The sequence below is a fragment of the Pteropus alecto genome, unplaced genomic scaffold (assembly GCF_000325575.1).
Source record: "Pteropus alecto unplaced genomic scaffold, ASM32557v1 scaffold110, whole genome shotgun sequence".
Classification (NCBI taxonomy): Eukaryota; Metazoa; Chordata; class Mammalia; order Chiroptera; family Pteropodidae; genus Pteropus; species Pteropus alecto.
This window is the reverse complement of record NW_006431920.1, coordinates 7,725,448-7,739,344: the sequence shown is the minus strand read 5'-3', so window position 1 is coordinate 7,739,344 and position 13,897 is coordinate 7,725,448. Positions and strand designations below refer to the sequence as shown.

Sequence of the window (13,897 nt, the reverse complement as noted above, 5' to 3'; positions counted from 1 at the left end):
TACATTCTTAATGAATTTTTCATGCTAAAACAGATTAAAGGTCCCTTACTGACAGGGCAAATAGAAGCAAGAGCTCTCTACCCTCTGTGTTGTATTGTCAGCAGAGAAGGGAGAGTTAAATGTCAGGGGTCACAGAGGGGCTTCGAAGGCCTTCATGGTCCTGCAGAGCCGCCACTAACCCAGGGATGGCCATGGGCAGGGATGGCTGAGCAGGGGTGGGAAGAACAAGGAACTCCCCACTATCACCATCAACGTCCCCCCCACCTTCATGTATTCTAGGGAAGATCCATGAGCCTCTGACTCCCACGGGACATATGACTTAATCTGGCCTTGCCTATTACAGTAACCCTTGTATTTCATATTCTTATCAGTCTGTCTCTGTATTTCTGTGATCATTATGGCCATAGCTCCTGCACGGTCATTTAAATTGACCGGGAAGATAAATGGATCCCTTTTACCATCCCTTTCAAAGTGTGAGACATTGTACTGATATTAGTGGAAATAAATGCAAAGAGGTATTTCAAGAAATGAAAGCATTTTCTGTAAGGAGATCCCTTGAGTAATTCATTTATTATTTCTTTCAACAACAGCTTTAAGCACCTGCAACACTCTATGCCAGGCACGATGTTAAACAGGTACATTCAGAAAAACTTGATGTAATATAATAAAATGCCTTCAAGGAACTTAATGCCCAAGTATTTCGTGCGAGTGGCTAGAGAGAAATGGCAATAATGAGAGCAAGAAATGTAACCAAACATCTAAAACATTGAAAAATTACAGTATAAGGTGTTTAACAGGCCCCATGATCTTGCCCAACTCTTATATCTGCAGAGTTTAAGTGTAGAACTTAGAATAAGGTAAAGTCCCTGCACTTGAGTAACTTACAACCTTGTCCTCATAGAATTCACAAAGTCTTCAAAGAAATCAAAATAATTGCTCACTAACGTAGAAGCTCATGTTTAGAAATGCAGAGAATCAGGAAAAGTTTAGAGTGGAGACAGAGTTGCACCTCATTTTAAAGCTTATTTCCTCACAGAACAAAATTAACAATTATCGAACTTTTTTGTAATTTTTTAAGTTGTGAAATTTAAAAAAAAAAATGGAAAGTGAAATTTCTCCCTCCTGGAGCAAGAAAACCCAATTAAACAAATATTCTGCCAAGGTATCTGCTTAAACTTTTACTATTCGCCCAAGTATTTGTCTGAAAAAAAGAGTTCAGTCTTCTCTAGGCAGGTTGCAAGGTACTGGTAAGGAAAGCTGTGTGCACATCCTCAAAATAATAACATTTAATATTCCTTAAGTTTCCAACAGGAAAAGAAAGTAAATCAATATTTTCCCATGTTGATACATAATTGAATTAGAGTTTTACTTAACTTAATAAATTGCCACCTGAGATAATAGAACCACGAACAGCACTCAATTTGAGGTCTGCATCAATTGTTTTCTCGCTGCAATTCTAAGCATCTGTTCCAGTGATTCCCAGAGGCATCAGGGAAAGAAAACTTTTCAGAGGACTGCTTGGAACGAGCTATGTTAGCCCAAGGAGGCCGAGGGCCAGACATGAGAGCCGTATTCATGCCTGAGTGTACTGTACTATCCCACACACTGTGGGCATATTTTACATTATAAAACTTTCAGATTAACGAGGCCACCCGGCTCAGGTGAAGTGGTCCCCCACACCTGTCTAGACCAACCTATGTGCAGTGCATCTCCAGCTTGACGTTCTAGACTGGGAGAAGAGTGGAATTTCCAAAAGTTCCAATGTGACTTCACTCATTCAGGTATACTGTTTTCAATTGTACCTGGTGAGACCTTTGATGAAAGAACTCAGAAGTTTGCACTTCCGTCATTACCAGAGTACGCTGCCAGCCTCCCTATGCCAACTTCCTTCTGTAACCTTTAGATAAGGAGACCAAGTTTGACTTATCCTGTAGGTGGCTATTCCTGATCGCGACATCAATTCCAACCTACTTTTAATTCGAGTTCATTCTAACTCTTCCCTAACCCAATTTTTTAATCAAAAATGTCTTTCCTCAAATAATAAATTAGAAGTAACATTGTAATTTTCTACAAATACCTTCAAATGATCAAATCCAAAAGACCAGGGGGTTAAGATTTCCAGGGATTTGTTTATATGTTTCCAAAATAATACAAAAAAAAATATCGGAGACATTGAGTAAACCTACCAGGTTTAATACAATACAATAAAAGATGGAGAGAAATAGTTGGGAAGCAAATCTTTACTAAAAAAATGAACCTTTAAAGGGGGGTTTCAAGAGTTTGTCAAAGGAAGGAAGTTAAACGTTTAAAATTCCTAAAGAACCAGGGCCTGCCTGTCTCTGGCCATTTAACCAAAATGTTTATCAACTTGCCATTGCGAACTTGCATTTCCTAGAACCAGTTGAATCTGCCAGAAGAAACATTAAAGGAAAAATATATTGAAGTTGCAAATTAGGAAGTGGTCTTTTCCTTCTTTATACTTTGAAACTCATAAAAGACATTTCTTCTATTTTTTTTTTTTTAATCTTCCCTTGAAATAATCTGCATTTTAAACCCCTGAACTAGTAAACCACGTGTTCCTGGGATAGTTTTCAACCCTTTTCTAACTGAAAGACATTCACCTGAAATTTTTACTTTATTCGATGAACTGCAGCCTGGTTTGTTCCCATCTGCCCCCTGAATCTCTCTACTTGTATGTCTCTCTACAGAGTTCTTCCACAAAGCTATATTCGTGCCTTTTGTAAATAATCTTTAGGCCTATTTCTGGAGTAATACAATGTCCAACGATTTTTTGAAGCAAAATTTAAATTGACTGATAGATCCCCATAACATCATAGAATCACAAAAGAAGAATAAGGTTTTAATAAATTTTTCTCTTCATGTACAAAATAAGTAACCAGCTTGTTCAGACTCTCAAGAATATAAGATGGGGAAAACAGGACTTTAAAAGATGCAGTCATTCGTTTTATTCTCATAGGTATAACACAAACCAGGCAAAGGTTGAATCACAGCTCTCCCCGTCCCTTACGAGCTCTATGACCTCGAATCATTTGCTTAATCTCTGTGGGACTCTGTTTTCTAATCTGCTGAATGGGAAAAATAAAAAACTATTTCACCAGTATTATGACAATTAAATGATACAGTGCAATCAGAGCCTTTAAAAGAATACCTAAGAGATAATATTAAGTGTTCAATAAATGTTCGCTATTAAGTTAAAATGTCACCTCTGTCTGAGAAATTCAAGAATTAAAGCCTTGCTTTGTTTTCTTAGCTCTATGGCCTACAGCCAAAGCCTTTTGCGCCCATGAGCAAACAGGAAAGTGCCCAAATAACACCTCAAATAATTGAAAGTGAGTTTGGCTTGAAGGGAGACATAGGTCAAATTTGCTTCCAAGTTTCATGGATTAGCACTAATTGAGCCATGGTGTAAACTTAATTTTGTCTGTCTATAAGTTACCGGTTCACATTTCGGGTGTGGTCCTCGAAGGCAATCTAACCTACATTATTCCAGATAGGTTATTTGAAATGCAGTCCAAAAAAATAGGGAAAAAATGTAGTACTTAATCCTTAAAAATTGAATTCATAACAAGATTATAAATGCCTGATTAAACACTAGATTTGGTGCTAAGGCTACAATGCCAAATACAGTACTTTCCAAGGAGGTGATTTCAGGACAAGCTGCTGGTTCCCCGGACCTTCTCATTCATTCCGCCCTCTCTCTTTTCAGATCACACAGTCCCAGCCCTGCTGTCACTGCAGCCACTTGTAGCACACAAGTTGGGGAGAGGGTAAGCCTGGTTGATGAGGAGAGACGCCATCCTCCCAGCGGTGTCAGAGGGCCACGGGCACACACGTAAGCATACCCACCTGCATCTCTGCACCTTCCGAGAGTAAGGTCCTGCAGCGAATTGCAGAATGACCATCTTTCTGCTTCGCTATGGAATTCAGGGTCAACTATTCCATACCTACCTTAGCTTCTGAATTATGTGTATCTGTTAGATGGCTTTAAATCACCATCGGGTTTCCCAGAGGATCCCAAATTACTGAGGCTAGCACGGTCCTGAGATCATGCATCCTAGTAGTTTTTAACTGGGGGACAGGACAAGGGGAGGTGGTATTTGAGAATATGATAAGAGCCAGAGGCCTTCTCAGAAAATGTCATGTGTACACACACACACACGCACGCAAAGGCACAAGATTCATGTACAAATCTCAAGTCTCCTGAAGTCGTGCATGATTGTCCACAGACCCAGACTAAGATCATCTTATCTAACCTACCCAAATTTCAAAACTGAAAAAAAAAAAAAGCCCTCAGGCTCATCAGGATTACAACAATTACAGCAGAATTAAGTGACTTGCTCAACAAAATGCTTTGGGCAAGCTGAGACGCAACCCACATCTTCTGACTCCTAATTAAATGCTATTTCTATAAGCATCTTCCTTCCCTGGGTCCCATTATCTTGCTGATAAAAGAGAATGATACTTGGAGTTCTCTGATGAAATATTTACCAAAACTTTTGCACATCATAAATATTTGCAAGTCATCTTCCACACAAAACTGTAATGCTTGCTATTATTTGCAAAATAAAAGCTACCAAGGAAGTAAATTAGGCAAATTATTAGTCTCTGGTGTACAACAATTCTTAGACTATGTATTCAGATTTGGTTATGATAAACACAACGTAGCTACTGTCCAAACAAATTTTTTATGAAATATTGACAAAGGCCTAAGGTATTATAGTTTTAGTCTCATCTCTCTCCAGAAGAGCTTGGAGATATCTTTCCTCAGGGGGGAAAAAAAATGGAATAGAATGTGTTTGGGTTTTTTGTTTTTTGTTTTTTGCTTTTTTGATTTGGTGTTTGGTTTTCCCAGGAGCCCCAAATTAAACTAACTCGTACTTTCTGGCTATCACTCAAACTGAGTTGACTTTGCTACTGCTTTCCCAGATCCTTCTAAAAACCAAAGGATTTTGTTCTGGCATTTTAATCAGTGATTAACTACTCCCTTCTTTTTCCTGCTGGGTTCAGTAAAAGATCCATATGCTGGGTGTTGTAGGGAATTTGTTAGGCTGTAGATCATAGCAGTGGTGCAGGACATGATGTGTCTCAAGGGAACTAATGAAGCCATTAAGGAATGTAAAGAGTCACCGGGTTAAAGCCACATTAGGACAGCTGTTAGGTTAATGAGGGGCCTGCTTGGAGAGGAGGTCGCTGTATAGAAAAATATGAACCACTCTTTATTGGTCTGATCCCATGTCCTCCGGAAGTTAATGGGCCATTCTTATTCTCCTTTGACAGTCATTGAGCCAGAGCGCATGCTAGGCACCGCACAAGCTGCACGGGCTCGGAATTCGTTCTGTCCCCATCTTCATCTTTGGCAAAGGCAAGAATGAGACACAGCAACACTGAACACTCTTTTCAGTTTTCGATCACTCTCTTTGTTTAATTTATTTAAAATCAATGTTCATATTTTGACTCTGAGTTCCAGAGCTGATATCCAACCTGGCTTAACGACAGACCCTGAATGTGGGCTTGGCCAGCCATGGAGTACAGGGACCAAATCCTGGAATACAGTGGGCACTCATTAAAGATTTGCTGAAAGAATGGAGAAGTAAATGAACTTCACTTCACATTTAAACCAGGTAATCATAGAACTACAATAAAGACAAAAGAGATTTGATATGTATGCTAATTGTAACTTTGTTATATAGAATATTATAATATATATACTATACATTATGTAATAATGTGTATAATATATGTATATATATTATATATATTATAATGTGTATATATATTATAATGTGTATAATATATATATATATTATACATATATTATACATGATTGTGCTTAGAGGTGGTCATTTCTGGGAGGGAACTCTGTACTACAGTGTAACAGGAAGAGGGATCAAATAGTACCCACAGTAAACATCTACACTACAAACCTCAGTGATTCTGTGACTTTCCCTTCACTCAGCCTTCCACCCACCTCCAGCTTACACAATCAGCTGCCTACGTTCCACCTCTGAACATCTTTCACCACCCTCTTTACTCTTCCATTCCCACTGCCACTGACCTATTTCATGCCCACAGCTCTCCTGCCTATCACATCAAGTGTGAGCGTCCGCACCTGAGACCCGAGCCTTCCACAGGATGGCCTCAGCCTTGCTTCGCAACCTTATTCCTTCTGCCTCCCACCGCTCCCTACCCTCCAACCAAACTGAACTATTCACTGTTATCTTGACATGAGTGAAAATGAAAGGTCATCTGGTATGTAACTGAGGTTCTTCCAACTCTCTGTGCTTTTGCTCATATTATTCCCCCTTATTAATATACTCTCCCCACCTGCCCTGTCCAATGAATATCTATTTAGCCTCAAAAGTCCATCTTAAATCTGCCTTCTTCGTGAGCCTCTCTTGTTTACTCCAACAAGACCTCATCCTTTCCTCTTCCCCACATGTACTCGCTTAGTCTCTTTCTCATGGAACTTATCACTTCTGCTTTGTTTTTAAATTATTTGTATGTTTACTTTATTACCCCTATCAGATTGTAGCTCCTTGAGAGACTTGTGCTAATTCATCTCCGCGTTCCTTGATTTTCCTAGCACTGCGATGATCATATGCAAAGTCAATTTGAAAAAGACAACTCCTCTGATGAGGCTCTGCAGCCTGTAAGAGGTTATTTCTGAAAATTATATAATTGGAGAGGTAATTAGCTACATATGAAAAAGTGTCGAGAACCTATCAACTGACCAGTTCACTGCTGAGTCCCCACCTTCATTTTGACTATGAAAGTCGAGTATCTTGGAATAACACAACATTTCCAGGTAAAATAACATGACTTCTGGGGCAGTAAGGAGTTCCAGGATACCCTAAGACATTTGTAATCTTTCAAACAATGTAGCACTGTGATGATCATATGGAAAGTCAATTTGAAAAAGACAACTCCTCTGATGAGGCTCTGCAGCCTGGAAGAGGTTATTTCTGAAAATTATATAATTGGAGAGGTAATTAGCTACATATGAAAAAGTGTCGAGAACCTATCAACTGACCAGTTCACTGCTGAGTCCCCACCTTCATTTTGACTATGAAAGTCGAGTATCTTGGAATAACACAACATTTCCAGGTAAAATAACATGTTATTTTGTATAGGGGACTTGAGCATCCTCAAATTTTGGTATCCTTGGAGGGGGCGGGGCCTGGAACCAATCCCCCATGGATACCTAGAGCTAAGTTTTTCTGGAGTCAAGATTTATGTGTGAATATTAGACTGTGCAGGGGTCACAGTCTAATATGTTAGACTCCTTACTCTGGGGCAGTAAGGAGATCCAGGATACACTAAGACATTTGTAATCTTTCAAACAATGCTTTACTACCTTGAGGAGGACAGTCATTATTTATGATGAAAACATTATTCTTTCACTCAATAGAAAGATATTATACCAAAATGGCCTTTTCCAGAGGGTTCACAGTGCCATTGACTCCTAAACAACACAAGTTTGAACCGTGTGGGTCCACTTACACGCAGATGTTTTTCAGTAAATATCTATCGCGTTTTCAGCCTGTAGTTGGGAGCCTGCAGATGCGAAGGGTCAACTGTATGCATTGATCTATACCATTTTGTATAGGGGACTTGAGCATCCTCAAATTTTGGTATCCTTGGAGGGGGCGGGGCCTGGAACCAATCCCCCATGGATACCTAGAGCTAAGTTTTTCTGGAGTCAAGATTTATGTATGAATATTAGACTGTGCAGGGGTCAAAACTACTAACCCTCACATTGTTCAATTGTCATCTGTACTTCAAAGAGTTCAAAAGGTATTTCAAACTGTTTTTAGAACAATAGTTATTTGAAAGGCTCCTAGACAATAAAATTCTTAAAGGAAGGGATTTTACCTTATTCACATTTCATAATTGAAAGGCCATAGAGAGGAAGTGTATGGAATCCAATTACCTCTCTAATTTATGAACGATTTAACTTTAGGTAGTTATTTAAATAGTCTGAAAAATAAATTGGTGGTAGTAATTAATGCCTACCTATGGTTTTAATGACAAGTAAATGGGCTAATTCATGTAAAGCACTTGGAACAATGCCTGGCACAGAGGAACCACTCAAGATTGGCTTGCTATCATCTGTGTTTCACCTCAATGTCCATATAGTGGCTGTTACATCATTAGGATTCTTGAAATGATGAGTGAATAACATGAATTAACAGACTTCTCTGTGTTTTATCTGATATAATCATATTCTCCTAGTAATAATAACCAAATTCTAAAATAAGAATGCACATTTTCATAAATACAAAAAGAACTGAGAATACAAAAAAAGCAAATTCCATAGATCACGGTTTAGTATTGACACTTATCAAATACTTGTATCAAATGCCAAACATAGCCATCATGTCAACAAATTTAACTGGACTTCCCAACCTATTAAGAAAAAAAAGAAACTTCTGACTGGTTAGCAAGTAAAATACTGCTGTATACAATAGACATCCCAAAAATGAAAGAGATGGATTGGGAGGAGGTCGAACCAGGCAAATGAAAATAAAAAGAAAACAGAGGTCATGATATTATCATGAAAGGCGAAATAGGAAAAAGGCATTAGAGACAAAGGAAGGAACTTTATAATACTAGAGACTACAATGCACAAAGAAGTGCCATGCCTAATATACCTATTTTCTTGGTTCAGCATATACTGTAAACGAGAAGACCCTTTCGGTTTTCCTTCCGGGTTGAAAGGAAGCAGGGCGTGGGGGCGCGGAGGGCAGTACCTGTACTCGGGCCTCCGTGAGCTTCGCCCTCTGTGCCAGCTCCTCCCTGGTGTAGATATCCGGGTAGTGGGTTCTCTCGAAAGCGCGTTCCAGCTCTTCAAGCTGTTCTGCTGTGAACGTGGTTCGGCTCCTGCGCTGTTTCCTCTTCAGGGGCAAATCCGGTTCAGAGTCAATGTCAGAGCCTTCGTCCGACTGGGGTGCCGAGGCTAAGGGCACAGGAGGAAACAGTGACAAACTGTGAATCAAAAACAAGTGTGACCAAGCCACAAGGATTCGGACAGAGTCTAGTTTGAATCACTGGTGCATCCCAATGACTTCTATGGACACCAAGCCCCGCCTCACGGTCTTATATCATTAAACGGTGTTTAATCTCTTCCCCTACCCTATCTCCAGCCCTCCAGACAGAAGTAATCACTCTCTGCATCTGTCATTCCAGGCCCATGATGAGCTCCTAGAAAACAGGGACAGGTCTTATTCCAATTTTAGGACCTTCATCCTTAGCATTTAATGGGTAATTCAATTTATGTTTAATGAATGAAACACACTTAATTTGGTTCTTGATAAACTTTCACCAACTTTTACCCAAGGAAATCTGTTAACGAAAGTGGCTTTTAAATAAATATTTCAAAATGCACTTAGATCTAAAAAGGTAATAATAGTAAACTATTGCAGATTTCTATAAATTTATAGACTCTACTGCTCCTATGGAAAAAAAAATCATGTTTAAATCTAGTATCTCAGAGTTTGGATACTGTAAGTGCAAATCTCAAGAAGAGACTCAGGAAGAAGCACGCATAGTCTAATAAATTGCCCCCAAACTGAATTTCAGAGTCTGGGGTTCTGCTGAACGGGTGGGCAGCTTCCCAGGACTGCCGCCTCATTTGAGGAATACAGCACAAAACGAAAATAAATGCGGGACCCCGTGTTCGAAAACTTCGAAATGGCAATAAGAGAGCATAAATCCAAGCACAGGGCCCTTCTGAGTGTGGGGCTGGAGGCAACAGCACAGCTCGGTCCCTAGAGCCAGACCCACTGTGGCCCCCTCCCCACCAGAGCATGAATTTGCCTGTATTGATAAGCACTAGGGAAGGGGACCTACTAAATCTGTGTGTAGGTACCTAGGAAAGGAGGAGGAGCTGGGAAGCTGGAGAGAAATTCACAGAATCCAATATGGTGTCTGTGCGCTGTGGCCGTGATAGAGCCTCTGTTGTCCTATAGAGGGTTCTGCAGTTTGAGGGTGCACCAGACACAGGGCTCTGGGCAGCACAGCAGCCCTCTCCCAAAAGTCCTGGACGTTGGGGCAGGGGCAGAGGGCTGTCAGGAGGTCATCAGGCTGCAGATTCTAAGCAGCACAGCACAGGAACCCGAGCAGCCTCGCTCTTGAGAGCACGTCCAAATGTGATCGGAAAACTCCCCCAAGTAGCTGGGGGACCCTCTGGGGAAGGGGCTGAAGTGTGCGCTCAGCAAGTGAGGAAGGAAAGCCAGAAAACTGTGGGTTATTAATGTCTACGTGAAGGTTATCATTTGTCCCCTCAGACCGGTGGGTCCTGGGAAATACAGGTGGCGCTAGAGGCAACGTGAAAACGCAGTATCTCCTATGCTACTAATTCTCTTGCCTCTTCCGCTCAAACTTAACTCTGCCTTACAGAAATTTAAACTTTCGTTCTACTTCAGCAGAAATGATAAGCTGCCCCAAAGGGTGCACATCCAAAATAACCCATAAACACAATGTTCAGTTTTCTAACATTTTAATACTTTACATGTTATTCATATGCAAACACTTGAAATCAAGAGACGAAATATATGACAAATTTTAAAAAAACAAATACTTGTGCATAAAAGCAAAAGGGAACTATGATATACAAGGCATCTACTGAATGTTAGCCATTATGCTTGGTTTCTCAACTATGTTATCTAATTTAATATAAAATAGTCTAATTTGATGTAAATTAATGGTTGTAGAACATTTCAGGATTAACTTTTAGGATATTTTCATATTAACTTAAAGAAAATAGACTTTCTTGAAGTAGAGGAATATCTTAAAAGAGTCTTAACATGATAAGAAATGTGTCATGCATTGTGTTATAAATTTCAAAACCTACCTATAACTCTCACGTGTACATGTGTGTGATAAATGCGAGCCAAATTAAAAGAGCAATAGTTTGTTCCTAACTGGACAGCAGCATTTGTCAAACTTTTGAAGCATGACAATCACCTGAAAAGCTTGTTAAAACACGGATTGCTGTTCCCTTTCCCAATGTCTGAACCGTAAGTCTGGGGTGTGCTCTGAGAATTTGCATTTCTAACATGTTCCCAGGTGATTAATGAAGATTTTACTGATCCCAGAAATATTTTGAGAACCGCCGTTACAGAATATTCCAATTTAACTATTCTGTTCCCACTCAGAATTCCCAAGTACAGAAAATATTTCCTGCCACAATTTATTAAAAAAATAATAATCGCTTCCCCACACATTTTAAATTAAAAATGATATGTGCCCCAAGGAACAAACTATTTATTTCCCTAAGAGGACAATACATTTCCATATAATGTTTTCCTCCCATGCTTCTGGTCTCTGTTGCCCTGGCTTTTCTTTCTAATGTGAAGTTAGGTGAAAAACTCAACAGCGTTAAGGACTAACCAAAAACTTCCTCTGCCTGTGAGAAACTTAAATCATTGCTTGCACTTTCTCTTACTGTGATCCCATTAGGATAATAGTATGTGGAAATTTTCATGATTCCTTTGGGAATCTCCGGGGTTATTAAGTCCTTCCAAGTAAATATGATGTGCCATGCACTGTCAGGTCAATTAATCAAAATCATCTCTGGTTCCTGAAGAAAAAGGGTTGCTTAGATTTACAAGTACCAGCGAGAGCTAATTCTGAGGGTCAAGACCACTGTGTTTCTCTCTAACAATCAGCATCTCCCAGAATATAAACTCTGTGAGCTCAAGGCTTGTTCCCTTCCTTGTTCACTGCTGGAAGCCTCAGAACATAGTAGGTGCTCAATAAATGCATGTTAAATAAATGAAAGTGCCAGGTAAAACTTAAGTTTTGAACTGACACTGATCGTTCTGCCACTATTTTATATTCTTAAATGGAAATTCTGCTCTCAGGAGTCTCCCATCTATTTTAATGAACTTTGGAGGTGGGGGGCGGGGCGGGGAGAGGGTCTGTGAATCCTCTAAAATTATTTGGAATTTCTTGCAAGTATAACTGCATTTTTCTGGGAAATAATTATCAAATTTTTTCCAAGAAGATTGTGATTGGGGTGGGGTGGGGGGGGAGACAAAGTACTACCAAAAACTGGTGATTAAAGACTGATCATTTTTGGCAATATGAAGCCACAATCTTGCAAGTTAATTCTAACTTTTTCCCATCTGCAAACCTCAAAAGGATGTGGGCTTTAAAATATGTTAAGTCAGCAACCCAAGATTAATCTACCGGCTAAGGAATACTAGCTATTTCTAAAGATGGAAATACTATTTCTTAAATCACTCAATAGGAATAAAATTCATTATTTACACAGGACATGATTGACAATGCCCTGAATCTGAATCATTCAGTTTTTACCAAAAACAAATCTAAAACTTAAATCCCATTGTAATAGCACAAAGGGAATCATTTTGTCGAAGTTCACCTGTTTTACATATTCAGTGTTACTCAAAATACTAGAACGAATTAGATAATAGACACAAAGTATTTATTCTTAGTAAATAGTACACCAACGTAAAAACAACGTTTTTTTAGACAGCTCGACAAAAGGAAATTATATATTTTTCTGTACAGAATATCTAATGCTATGACTTGGAAACTGCAAGCAGCGTTAGCAAGACAGTTATCTAAATGAGCAGTAAATTGCCAGGATAAAGCAACTAAATTAAATATAATCTCCTCAGCAGTATAATCTCTTTGGACTACTTCTACTGCCCAGCCTTAATATTAAGGGGAAATTTTCAATTACATTTAAGTTGCTCAGTCATATTCTACACATGCCTTCACAAAATTTGCTTTATTATTCATTAATAGAGATATTAATCCAATTTCAAATTCCAGAATTACCCTCATAAGAAATTCATAATACATGCTCTTGTAAGTTGACATTTTATTGCTTTAAATTGTATTACAATTCTCACATTTTATCCCAATCCATATTCTTATCAGACTTTGAAAGTTTTGACTTAATTACCGAAACCTCTTCACAATCTATTCTCTGACTTATACGTTAGTTTAACTCAATGTTGCCAATGAACCTGGAGCAGACCTTACCACGAGGATGAGAATTTCTCTACCTTCCCCAGGTAACTGCACGAAAACTCTGTGAAGTAAATATTTACCTCATTCTACAGAAAAGAAACTGAGACTCAGAAAAATTGTTCAGGTCACACAGTTAGGGAAGCTAGGGTTTGATCCTGGTCTATGGGACTTCAAAGAACAAACTTTCTTTCTCTCTTCCAGCCTGGTGTGTCCTAAATAGGTGTTGATTTCCTTAATCTCTCATACACACGCACACACACACACACACACACACACACAATCCTTTTGAAGAGGAATACCAGAAACAACACAAAATGGGAATACCAATGTATATTGCCACCCTTGATCTCATTTGTCCCAAATTTTCAAAAACTTTCTAGACTAAAATGAAATTTACAAAAATACGACAGTTCAATCAGTATTATATACCAAATTGAACAATTTTTCTAATTCAATTCAATGAACATGTATTGAACTCTATAAATTCAAGGTATAATTATTAAGCAACAATAAAGCACTAAGCAGATTCCATTTGCCAAGATAGCGAATGGATTTAAGAAGTTAAAATAGTCTGACCATTAGCAAGTATAAGAATCATCACAGACCCTTGGCCCTAAAATCCAAAGTCAATCTAGAACATATTATTATTCACAAACAGTTGACCTGATCACTCATTTTATATCTTTATTAAAGTCTTCTATTTTGAGTATTAAAGACATTTTAGTGAAAAGATATCAAGAGCTGTAAAGAACCTCAAATTCTTCTTAAAATTAATACAATTTATTTTTACAGCAGTTTTAAATTTAAAATATTGAGCAGAAAATTGAGTTTGAATCTACCTCCTCTCTTCTTCCTTCACCCATTCTTTCCC

General features: G+C 38.8%; 1 protein-coding gene across 4 annotated transcripts in view; it reads right to left on the bottom strand.

Moving 5' to 3' along the window:
* The window catches only part of PAX3 (paired box 3), a 91,763-nt gene that overhangs the window by 20,118 nt on the left and 57,748 nt on the right, over window positions 1-13,897 (bottom strand). For all 4 annotated transcript variants that reach the window (XM_006906676.1, XM_006906673.1, XM_006906675.1 and 1 more), the window contains exon 5: window positions 8,772-8,977. In XM_006906676.1, the coding sequence (XP_006906738.1) occupies window positions 8,772-8,977 (206 nt within the window). The remainder of the gene's footprint in view (window positions 1-8,771; window positions 8,978-13,897) is intronic.